This window comes from Meleagris gallopavo, chromosome 10 (genome assembly GCF_000146605.3).
Source record: "Meleagris gallopavo isolate NT-WF06-2002-E0010 breed Aviagen turkey brand Nicholas breeding stock chromosome 10, Turkey_5.1, whole genome shotgun sequence".
In the NCBI taxonomy this organism is placed as follows: domain Eukaryota; kingdom Metazoa; phylum Chordata; class Aves; order Galliformes; family Phasianidae; genus Meleagris; species Meleagris gallopavo.
In genome coordinates this window covers 11,421,207-11,434,899 of record NC_015020.2, presented here as the reverse complement: position 1 = coordinate 11,434,899, position 13,693 = coordinate 11,421,207, and the positions used below count along the sequence as shown (strand labels likewise).

The 13,693-nt window shown below is 39.4% G+C and overlaps 1 protein-coding gene across 1 annotated transcript in view; it reads left to right on the top strand.

The window, feature by feature from the left end:
• Positions 1-3,619: 3,619 nt before the first annotated feature.
• KIFAP3 (kinesin associated protein 3) overlaps positions 3,620-13,693 on the top strand; it is a 60,326-nt gene continuing 50,252 nt past the window's right edge. The window contains exons 1-9 of the mRNA XM_010715734.3: positions 3,620-3,778; positions 4,204-4,358; positions 4,973-5,028; positions 5,557-5,698; positions 7,199-7,298; positions 8,213-8,337; positions 8,735-8,833; positions 9,518-9,696; positions 11,846-12,008. Of these exons, the coding sequence (XP_010714036.3) occupies positions 3,747-3,778; positions 4,204-4,358; positions 4,973-5,028; positions 5,557-5,698; positions 7,199-7,298; positions 8,213-8,337; positions 8,735-8,833; positions 9,518-9,696; positions 11,846-12,008 (1,051 nt within the window). The 5' untranslated portion in view covers positions 3,620-3,746. The remainder of the gene's footprint in view (positions 3,779-4,203; positions 4,359-4,972; positions 5,029-5,556; positions 5,699-7,198; positions 7,299-8,212; positions 8,338-8,734; positions 8,834-9,517; positions 9,697-11,845; positions 12,009-13,693) is intronic.

Genomic DNA, 13,693 nt, shown 5'->3' with positions numbered 1-13,693 from the left:
GGGGGGGAAGGGATGAGGCTGTGGTGGAAGTGGCGGTGCTGCTGAAGCACTGCGGGGTGCCGGGTTTTGCTGGGGAATGAATGAGGTGGGTGGCATGCTGGTGGTAATTGGTGGCAGGCAGGTTTTGGAGGGGTGCCCCGGTTTGGGGTGACCGGCGGCATTTGTGGGTGTCTGGGGTGCTGAGCTAGAGGCTGATGAGGGGTGAAGGGGAGCTGGGTGTGGATAGAATGGCTGAAAAAGGTAGCAGGTGGATAAGTGATCCTAAGGGATTAATGGCTCTTTTATCTCGTGTGGCAGTGAGGCCAGTCAGACTGCAACATAGGGTCTGGTTAGGGAACTATAGGATCTGTGCTCTCGTCGAGCAGAAGCACTGGCTGGCAATCCCACAGATGTCACAATTCCAAGGCCTCCTTTAGGCTTGGTTTGTGAACAGTGTTGCTTTCTCCCACTGTGTGAGTGATGTTACCCATCTCATCTTGAATTTGATGGAATTCCTTGTCCTTTTTTTCCTTTATTTTCTGTGGTGTTCAGCAGCATTTGCAGATCTTGCTGTTAGGCTGTCTGGGTTTTGCTTTTTTCCCTGATATGTCACATATTAAGACTCTTAATTGGAAATAGTGGGGAAAAAAACGTCCCAGTAATCTTTGATACTCATTAACGCTGTCATGTAAATGTGAAAACAGGTACAAATCAAAGGGCTGCCTGTAAGGAAACAGCTGTGATTTCATAGCAGTGCCCATTTCTAGCTTTGCATGCTCTGTTTCTGCCACCTTACTTGACCTTGCAGGAATCTTCTTTTGTAGTTATCACTGTAATAAGCATCGTTTTATTGTTTTAGGGAATACAAACCAAAAAAACAGCTGCTGTGCTGTTTACTGTGACAAGGCTTGTGTGCAAGTCCAGTGTTTCTCTGATCTCTGTTTCCCTTTGTCATCCTCCTTGTGTAGTCCCCCTCCCACTGAGTCAGACATGCAAGGATCTGTTACTGGATTTTCAGCTTTATCCACTTGTGTGTGGTTTGTGCCACTTTTAATTAGGATAGTTTGATTTTTGCTTTTTCCCCCTGAAGGAATCATTCCATAAAGGGCATTCACGCACCAGCTTTGGTTATGTGAGCTCAGCTGGCACTGCCTTTGTAGAAAAGGCCTTCCTCCTTGGAAAACTTGGATAGGGTAGGATTCTGGTTGAGAAAGCAGGCAATGAAGGGGAGGACAGACTGATGTGTGCAGACACTCCCCCGTGCATTGCTGCTTCTAGCAGAACATCTGTATGCTCGGTTGGTTTATGAAGTTATTAGGTGCTTGCAAAACTCAAGATGGATAGAAAAATCAATAAAGCAGATGTTTGTTCGTTAGGAGTGGAAGAGGGGGTCTTTAAATAAATATACTTTTTGTGGTGCTGGCATTCTGAATACAGTGGTCTCCCAACAGTATGCAGTTTTAGTGTCTGTGTGATGCATTTCAGTGTGGGTTTTTAAGCATTTCAGAGGAAGAGATTGAATGTGAATTGATTTGTGAATCATACAGCCAGGAAGTAGCTCACTGAGGGTGGTTATCAGGATGAGAGGACAAAATCTCTGCAGCTGTATGTTCTTTAGCTTACCCATCTGTCCCTGTTAAGGAAGGGGGAAAAAAAACCAAAACAACAGGAAATGTTAAAGCTAAGCAGTCTTAGCCTGAGATTCTGCTGGTAACTAAGCTCATCAGTGGCTTACTGCTGCCAAAAGAAGATCTCCTGCCTTCATTTTTATCCCTGCTCGTAGCTAGAAATTGTTATTCGCTTTTCACATAGCACTTTAATCGAGTAACACGTGGAAAATCTCCTGCTGCCCAGAACATTACAAGTTCTCTGTTAACTTGCTGGAAGAGGCTGTGAAGGGGTTTGCTTGTGTTGCACTAAAGTGACTGCTGGGAGCAGGGAAACCATGGGAAGATCGAATTCTTTTTGCAGTGATAAGTTGCTAATTCAGATTAGTTCTTATATACACTGCTCCTTCAGGCCTGCTTGTTTACCATGCAGCCTTTTCTGTCTGTAAATGACCTAGCAATCACTTAATAGGGGTTTGTCTGTCAGGAGGAGCATTTGTGGTTAGGATCTTCTGGTATGTGTAAATATGGGGGAAATACATCTAGGAGTAAAAAGAGGGTGTTGATTTCTCTTGAAATAGATTCCCACAATCTTTTTGCTTCAGAAGACTGAACCTCATGAGACTTCCATATGAGAACAGCCTGACATGGAGCATCTGCTCCAAAATACCGTTAAATGAAAACACAAATCTCTTCCAAAGCGTTAAGTGATAAACGGAGTTTTTCTCCAATCTCCTCAAGGAGGCTGTTGTTTTTCAGCAGTGAGCTGTATTTGTTTGCCCTGCAGTTTTATGTCTTTGTAAAGCTTGTGGTTGAACTGTGCTTTCCTTCCCACAGCGTACTTTGCGGGGTTATTTGGGTGGCTGTGAATATCTCAAGAAGCAGGTGCTTTTTGCAGTTGCATCTCTGCAGAAGGAAAAGCAGACACCGTAACTGCTGAATGAAAGAAGGCATGCCTTCCAAACTTTTTCTGTTGAGTGGTTACACTGAAGGCTACATCCAGGTTTACTAACATTTTTAGCTCTCTGAGGCATAACAAATCTTCCTTGATCTAATTGACCCTGTGCCACCACTAGCTGCCACCTGACTTACAGTGCTTGTGAAGTCACCTGTAGATCTCATAAGGCAGAAGCTGTATTAAAAACATAACAGCAAAAACCAAAAACACCACAACCAATCAAAACCAAAAACCGACCCACATTACAAGTGTTTTTTTCACCTGCAGTGTTTTAGCAGCTTGGTTAATGACACTGCTGTACATGGTCTGTTGGCAGTACTAAGGAAGAAAAGATAAGTGTCAGCTTTACCACTAAAGACAGATGTGTAAATGTATTCTGTGGAAGTGGTTTTGTTGTCACTTAAGAGCATGGCCTTCATAGTTCAGTATGACTGTGGTGTTACTGGCATAATGAAGTAAGCAAGTCAGACACTTCTGTCAATGACAAACCCAAATGTCTTGGAGAATATTTTTCCCAAATACCTGTAGCTGTAATAAGGCAGATAGACATGCCTGACTTACACCTGTGGATGGCAGCTGTTGGTCTGGTATTCCCCTAGGCCTGGCAACAAACACCGTGAGGTGAGGAACAGTAGTAAATGGGTTTATGTTTCAGGAGAGAATAGTGAATTTGAGACTAAAAGTTTACCCAGAGTGAATTACAAATAATTTGAACTGTCAAGGTTTAGATAAGCCTACTAAGCTTGTAAGTGGCAGTACTTGTGCCACTAGATCAATTAGCAGAAGATTCTGCAGAACAGATTAAGGGATCTGGGAAATTCACCTTTATGAAATGCATCTTTGTTGTTGTTAATCTTTGTAAAGATTAATCCTCTTTCAACCAAGAATGGCCGATGACTTGGGTGTTTCTGTACATACTAAAGGCAGTACTTAAGAATAAGTGTTGGTACAGCTGTCTAAAAGGAAGAAATGTGGTGTGGAAAAGGAGGACAATGCTTGGGGTGAGGATATAGAACTGGAGACAGGTTGTTGGTTAATGATCTATGTTCTGGCGTGATTTTTGAGCCTTTCAATTAATCAGTAATTTGTTTTTTCTCTTCAGGAAGGTAAAAGGAGGCAACATAGATGTGCATCCATCAGAGAAAGCCCTCATTGTTCACTATGAAGTGGAAGCAACAATTCTGGGGGAGACAGGAGACCCTATGCTGGGGGAGCGTAAAGAGTGTCAGAAAATGTAAGGTCATAAGTTCTAGGTTTGTTTTATCTCTGTCACGAATTATTTTTGAAAATGTGAGCTGAAGTGACTGCCTGTGTGAGTGCGTGTAAGAAAAGTAATAGAGGAAAAGAATCCTGAAACTGTTTTTGAGGGTACCTGACATTTTCACCTGTTTCAGATGAATCAGCATAACTCACATTTGCAATATGCTGGAATTCATTTTTACTGCATTCTTTTGTTGATACCCACAGAGATTTCTTACTGATCGTTGCTTGTGGGAGTTCTACTGTAGGTCTGTCAGAACTGTGAGATACTCCTGACACTGCATTTGTAGGCGCTGTGAAAGTAACTTCCTTGTGTAGCTCTTAGATGTGTGTAAAGTCAAAGGATTCAAGATAGAAGGATCTAAAATATGAGAAGAGACCTTTCTAACTCTTTTGCAGCATTCGGCTAAAGAGTCTCAATGCGAATACAGACATCGCTTCCCTGGCTCGAAAGGTGGTTGAAGAATGCAAGCTCATTCATCCCTCCAAACTTGCAGAAGTAGAACAGCTGTTGTACTATCTACAGAATCGCAGAGATGCGTCAGCAGGAAAAGGTAAATAGTACAAGAACAAGGTAGCTTGAGGCTGAGGTCCTTCAGTGTTAGAAAAACTGCTGTGCAAGGTTTTATTTCGCTGAGGTCCTAACTTGCTTGGTGTACAAGCTCCCAAGTTGAAAATGGGGAAGATGTGTAGTTAAACCACACTTGGAGGAAGAAGGAAAAAAAAAAGAGGCAATCATGGAGTGATGTCTGGAGGGGGGTGGGGCAGATGGAAGCTAGAATTGTCATTTTAACTATCAAAATATGTGTCTTGGCCTGCCGCAGGGCAGCTTTGCTACTTTGTGCAAGCAGATTCAAAGCTATTAAGGTGGAAGTGAGTTTTTTTTTTTTGCTTTAGACTTGCACTAAAGCTTATAAATTGTTTTCTTCCCCTGGGCTGTAACTAGTTATTTAGATTGAGGAGTCAGAGGCATCTGAGGGTTCTTTTTGCTGCCTCTGGTCTGGTTAGCTTCAGAAACGTGACACACAGTAGCTGTGTTAGTCTAACAGGTCAGCTGGACGCAAAAGGACTTTGAGTTTCATTGTACCAGAATGTATACTCTTGGAATAAGTGTGGTTTTGTCTATGAACATGTGTAAGTTAACTGCAATTATGTCTTTTCATTATAGAAAAGAAGGAGAAATCCAGTAAGCCAAAAGATCCGCCACCATTTGAAGGCATGGAGGTAAATATTGGTGTTAGATTAGCAAGGCAAAAAAAAAAAAATTACTACTAAAAAGTGGTTATATAAATGGGGAGGGGAAGAGCTTAATTCTGTGTGGTGGTGAGTTGTTTTTTCCTTTTGTGTGTGTGTGTGTTTCTTTTTAAACAAAGAACTTGGTTTAGATATATTGCACAATGGGAAAAAAAAATCATCTCCATAAAGGGTAAAATATGTGACTTTCATACTTTCTCCTCATCCATAGCACACAGCAGGACAGCAAGAGAGGTCTGGAACATAGGACAGGATGCAGGGAGTCATGTCTGAGCATCCTTTTGTTTTTTGTAATTAAATCTTCTCAGATTCCCTGGTGATTGTTGGCTGTGATTCTGTGTTGATTTTTTTAATTTTTTTTTTGAGTGTTTTATCCTTTCCAAATATCTTAACTCAAGGCTCTGCTTTCTTTCATCTTGTGATTGAGAAACATTGTGATCAGTCGTGTTAAACTAACATCTCTTTATCTGTAAAACTGTTGATTCTGACTGCTTTCAGATTGATGAAGTTGCCAATATCAATGACATGGATGAGTACATTGAATTACTGTATGAGGACATTCCTGACAAGGTGCGTGGCTCTGCCCTCATCTTGCAGCTGGCTCGGAATCCTGATAACCTGGAAGAACTGCTTATTAATGGTAACAAGGGTTTGAAACTTCTCTTAATGTTATGTTGCTTTTGTGGTGCATTCTTGGTGAAAAAGCAATTTGTCTTTGAGATTTTCTGTAGCATTATGCTATAGCTAAATGCTATGCTTGCTCTCAATAATATGCTAGGCTGTACTTCTCCGTTCATAATAAACTGGCTGTCAAACTCCAGTTAGATCTCACCACAAATGGACACAACTTAGGCTGTCTGTAGGTGGACCAGAAATCATCCAGGTTCAACTTCAACTGTTTTTTTCTCATCTTATTAACTTGGCATTGGTACTGGAGACAAAAAAAAAAGAGTTGCATTCTGAAGATCAAGACCCTAGTTGGTTTGAAAACAGCATTTGCAGTCTCACATAATTATAGCTGTCAGGTTTCCAAGAGAATAAATTGACTGTGGATACGTCATCCAACTATTTCACTAGTGTAGCATGCTTCTTTTGTGTTAAAAAAATTTTTAAAACCAGAATTCTCTTGTGACATCCATATTGTTGTAATTGTCTGTGTATGTATGTGTGCTGCCCTGCATGATGTAAAGGTGAGTCTGACAAGCAGAAGATGCACTCAGTCCAAACCAGACTTTGAAACAAATGATAGGCTCATGTCTTGTTAATTTAGTTCTCTCCTTCCTTGTCTCCCATGTGTATTTTATTGTTTCTTCTTCCTCACATTCATTGAGTGATTGTAGTGGAAATGCTAAGTCATGGCTTGAAGCAGTGATTGAGCACCTGGTAGGAAGGCAGGGCCAACCCAGGGGAGCTCAGGTGCATACAGTGTACCTGAGTGATGGAAGGGATAGAGCCAGGATCCACCCCTTCCCAGACCTCATTTAAGGGTTGGCAGTGGAGGTGAGGGCATCTTGCTGCCTGCCTGAGGCCTTCCAAAGTAAGCAGCTTTTCTTCCTTTGTTTCTATGTCCACAGCTGCTGTATTTGGGCTTGTTCTCATTTGCTGCAGCCTAGGATTGTGCCACCCCGTTGCTATTGCTGTACTTTCCATCATGTTATAGTATTACAGCAATGAATGTGCTGTGTCCATCCTACAACGTCCATAAGCAAGATTATTGCAAGAATTGGGATGGGTGTAAAGAAATAGAAAGTAGTGAATGGAAAATGCGACAGTTGTTAAGGCACAACTGAAATAGAATTTGAAAGTGAATGTGTTGATTTTGTCACTAGGAGCCAAAGTGTAGTATGGAATGCACAGGTGATAGAGGTCACAACGTTTCAAAGTCAGTAGTAGGTTTAAGCTTGTGCTAATGTTTGGTTTCACTGTCCTTTCTTATCGCCTCTTCTTGATGCTTGGGGATGGCCAGTCTGGGTGCTCTATGTACGATCTGCAAGCAGAACTTTTTGAGCAGAAGTGAAAAGCTTCTCTTTAAACAATCAAACAACAAGACGTGCAGGATAAAGTGCATTCAGACTTTGTCTTTCAGTGAAGAAGAGGGATGTGAGATGCTGGTGCTCATCTAACTCTTGTTTTGCTTTAGAAACTGCCCTGGGTGCATTGGCTAGAGTTCTGCGAGAAGACTGGAAACAAAGTGTGGAACTTGCTACCAATATAATATATATTTTCTTCTGCTTTTCAAGGTAAGTTCAGAATCTCTGTGTATAGGAAAATAAGGAACATTTTTTTTTCTCTGTTTAGTTACTTTTCATTTCTTTGCACTGTGCTACAAAACCTTACTGAAACAGGGGCAAAATATTGCTGATTTAATAACACCTGTTAAATGGCAAAATTGAGGCACAGAAAGATTCCCCTTAGTGAGGTGCTTTGTAGTTGAGCTGGGAAGAAGCTAATAAGGCTTGTGACCTGTAGGTAAGATGCAGTGCTACTATCTTCTATTTCCTTCAGCATGTCTCACAGGGAAAAGATGGTATTCAAAACTGAGGTGAGTGCTTATTCTTATTGGATTGCCAGCATTCCAGCTCACCCTGTGTATGATTTGCATTGCAACTTGATTTTAGGTCTCTGTTAGTTCTTGTGAATAGAAGTTTCTCTTGTAGCTCTTATAGCATGAGAAGTGGAGTTAATTGGAAAACATTTTCCTGTATGCATGAAAATTAGAATGCGTTGTTATTCTGACTTGGAACAACACATGGAGATATCTGCGTTTCATCCTGTATGAAGAAAGGATTTCTCTTCAGGACCGTGCTGTCAGATCAAAAATACAAGACGTATATTTCTATTCTATATATTAAGTTCATGCCTTGAAGTACTTACTTATTACTGTAGTAATTTTTTCCTCTTAACTGTTTTGCTGTGTCATCTTGACTGTGCAAGATGTTTTCTTGTGCTTTTGAAAACTTGAAAAGAATACTCATGTTTTGGATCATTGTTTTGAAGTAATTTTCCAGAAAGAAACACTCTGTAATATTGCAGAAAGTAAGTAGCTACTTTTTTTTAATGATAATCAGGTGGTATAGCATTGGAACTTTGCTGTCCTAGATGTGAGAACAGTTCTAAGGTTGTTTGCATTTACTTCTTTCCTTCTTCAATGCAGCTTTTCTCAATTTCATGGCATAATCACGCACTACAAAATTGGAGCTCTGTGTATGAACATCATAGACCATGAGCTGAAGAGACATGAGCTTTGGCAGGAAGAACTTGCTAAAAAGAAGAAAGCTGATATCCTTTTGATGGGCTGGGGCAGCTTGATGGTTCTTGCCTTGTATTGGTAACTGTTGTTGAGTTACACGTGATTAGCATACAGCAATTACTGTAAAAGCAGTAAAAAAAATAGAATTGCAAAATATAATTGTAGAAATGAGAAGGACTGTGGGAAGTTTGGGCTATTGAAGAGATCATTCTGAAGTTATTAAACAACACAAGTGCGTTATTGAATGAGCAGTTTGTCCTGGAAGCATTTTTGCTGAGTACTGAGTATAGAATATATCCAGGAATAGGGGGGAAAAAGTACTGCAGATGACAGTGAGTTGTTGGGGAGATAATGTCTTTCCACTGAGGACTGCAGTCATCCAGACTGTTTAACTTCTGTCAGAACTCCTTAACTTCTGCAATGTACTTGATGAAGATCCTGAAAATCAAACCTTGAAGAAGGATTATGAGAAAACCTACAAGAAATATCAAGGGCTGGTTGTCAAGCAGGAGCAGCTACTCAGAGGTATAGAAATCAAATTATTGCTTAATGTGGGTAGAGAGTTGTCTTGAACAGTTGTTATAAGCATGACAGCTTAAACATACTGAATGTGTGGATGAATGTGGAAGAGCTTGACAAAAGAACAGTGAGAAGACAAATACTTAATCAGAATGTGTGACAGCATGTTAACAGTTTCTTAAAGTAATCTGTCAGTCTTGAAGAAAACAAAGAGTTCAACTTTCTTGTTTCTTTTAATGGTGGTGATTTCTTTTTTCCATTTTAATAGATTTATTTGTCTGTTTATTTCTAAGTTGGCCTCTGTCAGAATAATGTTGAATAACTCTCACCCTGTCTCGGTTTCTGTATTCAAATATACTTTAATGTCAGACTGAGATGGTCTTGAGTAGCAAGGCTATCATGGAAAGGCTTTTTAGTGACTTCCATTGTAATTAAAAGGAAAAAAAAATTAAAATGCTTCTAGTGATCATAAATCTTATGATTTTAATTTTTATAGAATTACTGTTAAAATCATAATTTTGTTTTCTAAATAGGATTAAAAAGCATTTATGGTCAGTTTTGTTGAAAATGCATTAGAAAGGGAGTGGAATGCTTCTGAAAGTCTTGTCTTAAGTACTTAATGTGTATGTAGAGCCTCAGGTAATTCCACTGTCTTTGACCTGTTGGTATGATTTGTATTGAATTTATTAGTTGCGCTTTACCTGCTCCTGAATCTTGCTGAGGATACTCGCACTGAGCTGAAGATGAGAAACAAGAACATTGTCCATATGTTAGTGAAAGCCCTGGACCGTGATAATTTTGAGCTGCTTATCCTGGTTGTATCTTTCTTGAAGAAACTCAGCATTTTCATGGAGAACAAAAATGATATGGTAAGGCCCACAGCACTCCGCTGCAACGTCAGGAAAATTATGCAGTGTCTGAAAACTTTGTATGGCTGAAAGGAAGGGATATCTCTGTCGTCACCCTGACTGGCCCTGATTATCCTGTTTCATTATGAGTAAAAGGAAGGAAATAAAACATTAAGCTGCAACGTGCTACAAAAAAATCCTGATGCACTTTCATTCCAAACAGTAAAACTAAATACATGGAATTCCAAATTTAAGTTATCGTTCCAGAGTTTGTCATACCTGTGCTTCTGGAGATGTCCATGATCCTTCCCCTGAATTAGACCTGTATGATCAGATATTGACTATCCCAAGGATTGTCTTGGGAAATTATCTTTTTACAGTCTACTAGACTACTTTGGCCTTCAAGGGCACCTCAGAACTGTTCCTTTATGCTGCCAATACCTCAAAAGAATTTGAAGCAGTGATGTTTTTCTTAAACTTTTGAAATCTGAAACTTCTGAAATTGTAGGATTTTTTTCTTCCTGAAGAAAGCTTCCTTATGCTCTAGGCAAGTATCTGATTTACTGAATTCCCAGTGGATTTTAGTAGATGCCCGCCTTTGTTTCTGTGCTTTTATACAGTTGTTGAAATAAAAATGATAAATTTTCCTTATCCAAGAGGTAATCTGAGATTAATGTCAGACATGAGAGATGAAAAGATCTGTGTAATAGAAAATTAATTGCATCTTTGTTGCTGGAACTCTATTTTACTCTTGCCTAAGCACTAAATGCTGTCGACAGCGTGCATCTCCTATATTAATATACAACTATCCTATTTCTTAATGAATATTAAGATAATGTAGACTATCTATTAGGTGATCAGTCTTTTATTTTATAGCTGTCTGGTGCCCTGAGGGATTTTGGTAGGAAAATAAGGATTACACACCTGCTTATTGCTGGTGTGTTTTGAACATTCTGTTTCATTCAGCAGAAAGACAAATGGACCAAAATTGTTGGGTTTATTTTATTGTAGAGCGTTTGAAATGTAGCATACAAATCTTTTAAAAAAGCTTTTTCAAAACAAGTCATCTGTATGAGTATCTTTCTGATAAAAGATGTGCTTTTTTTTTTTCCCCTGGGTATTATTAAGGAAGGAGATGTTCTCATATTTTTACGAGGCTGTAATACACAACTATTGAAGGTGAAATCAGCTAAGGCAATTGTGCAATGTCTGATTCTAAGTAAAGCTAAATAATCCACTTATTAATAGCACATTCTTTCAGTTGGTATTCAAATGCAGTATTAAATTCACAGCAGCAAAGTAGGAGTTCTTGGTATCTGATGGTTTCTGATCAAAAGGATCCAGTTGTTTGGTTATTGCACAATGCCATGTGAGAAGAGCTGTAGTTTCTTTTCTTAGAACTAATCCTCTGTGTATTTATAACTGGAGTGCTAATTACGTCCCTGCAAAAGCTTATTTTTATGTTCTTCCTTCTGGCCATGGAAGATTCCAGGAGAGAATGAATGCTATCAAAAGATTATGTCAAATAAAAGCAGATAAATGATGTTTAAAAACAATAAAAACTTTCTGAAGTCTTGCCATTCAGTGCTCAGATGTCTTTTCTGACTGGTGTAGTGGACAGGATCTCAGGAACAGATAGCACTTCTCAGTTCCTGGATTCCACTTCTTAGTTTGAAAGTGTTACATGTGAGAGAATGTGAAAGTTCTGTCTGGAGGTTCATGTTCAATTCATAATTAATCAGATTCTTTTTGGATGCAGATTCTGTCTGTATTGGTTGGGCATCTCCCTTACTTCAATATCAGTTGCTGAAGGATTGTTCCCATTTAAATGGCTAAACATCCCCCTTTCCCAATTTCACCTTGCAAGTGATGCCTCTAGATTATATTCTTACAGTATTCCATTTGTGAGGTGTATTTCTAAGATGTCTGAACTGGTTCAATTTTTTTAAAATCAACTTGATGAAATAAACCAATCCAGAAGGCTTTAACTATGAAGACATAAGAGAACCTGCTTCAGGTGAAAATGCATTGACAGTTACTGTTGAGTGTAGAAATCTCACTGCGTGTGTGCATGGCTGCATGTGAATATATAGCACATTCAGAGGGCTTTTACATTGAAGATAAAGTTGTGTTAGGATGCGTTATGGATTTTCTTTTTTTTTATATACAGGTAGAAATGGATATTGTTGAAAAGCTTGTGAAAATGGTACCTTGTGAGCATGAAGACCTACTGAACATCACCCTCCGACTCTTACTGAATCTCTCCTTTGACACAAGCCTGAGAAATAAAATGGTGCAAGTTGGTCTGCTTCCCAAACTCACTGCACTCCTAGGTATGTTTTGTTCCAAGGTGGACATTAATTCAACAGGTGGCAGCAATGCTGTCTTACATCGTGATATATCATGGCAAGAAGTTGCTGGATTCATTTTCTCTTTGCCAAGGAACTTCTTCACCACTCCCAACCTCTATCATTTAGATAATCTTTTGAGATGATTTAAGTGAAAGTCTAAAATAATGCAGTTCCTAGTAGTTTTATTGCTAGGTTCTCTTACATTGTTGAATGAGTCTTTAAAAATAACTTTGCTATCTAAGTGAAAATCATTTGTGCTGACTTGTGGGCAATGCTTGTAATCTTAGGGGGAGGAAAAATAGGAATATAGTAGGAAAAACAGTCTGCAATTTCGGGGAGCTTACTTGCTGAAGATACCAGTTATCTTTATTATGAAGCTAGCTGTATGTGCTGCTTCATGTTACCGTAGTGGTCTGTGTAGAGATCAAAAAATTCACAGCTTTCTCAGCCTCAGCTGTGGACAGCAGTGACTTTTTATTCTTAGATTTTGCACTCGACAGTTTGTAACGTGTTAAGATTTTGTGAGAACTTGACAACAAATAAGTTTTCCTACTTTCACTGTAGAGAAAAGCTACGGAGACTATGAGGAGTCTGGGAAAAGCAGGGATTGTCTAACTTGATTCTTATTTTACAGTGGAGTTCTCGAGAAGGTGGTTTCATTACTTCTTGTGTGTTCATTTGGCTGATGCTATCTAGAAACCGCTCTAGTAGGTATACAGAATGTTTGGCTGTAAGGATTGCTGAGTGTTCATTTCTAAGTTGGAGGTGAGGATCTTGTTGCGAAGCCTTACGTACATAAAACGCTGACTCAAGGCGTCGAGTTTTCTGTGATTTGTTGGGTTTGGGATATCCTCAACCCAGTATCCAGATGTGACAGATGGTGTGAAATGCAATAGTGAGCTTTTTCCTCTACCTTTGTATAGTTGTTTAGCATTATTTGCTTTCTCAGTTCTACAGTAAATCTCAGCATGGCCTTATTCTTTTTAGTATTTATCATGAAAACTTAGAGAATTAATGCTTTGAGACCAGCGTTAGTGATTACTACAGTGGCTATCTGACATATCCTGAAGTTCCTCAGTTTTTTTAATGCTTTCCGTCCCACAGCCGTGGGGACACTTAATGTCCTTCTCTAGCCTGAGTTAGGAGAAATAAGAAAAATAGAATTTGGAATCCATCTTTTTGCATTTTTTTTTTCCATTGTTCTCCTTGAGATCGTGCTTTTTGTCAGTAAAGGAGGCCAAGAAGTGGAAACTGGTCAGGAAGTGTATTTTCTTTTGTTTGAGATAAGGTCTTGCTAGATAGTCAGATGCAGCTTGGACTATGGCTTCTCTATACAAGTCACCCTAAGCAGTGGCACAACACAAACCAATGAAATCCCTTCTATCAGAAATTCCCTGTTTAATACAGGAGTCAGACTAAACTCATCAGTTAGATATCTGCTTTCTAAGTCACTAATTCTAATGCGGAGAAGAGAATCTCTCTTCAAATGCCATTCCCTTGGGCTTGAATGTAGACTTGTAAGAAAGGCTGATTATCTCAGAAGAACTGGTTGCTGACATCACAGTCAGATCCTGAAGTGCCTGCTAAGGCAATTTATGGCAAGTTCTGCTCGTGCTTCCAGTAGCTGCACTGTCTGCACTTGGCTCCTTGAACAGTTCTTCCCTTGT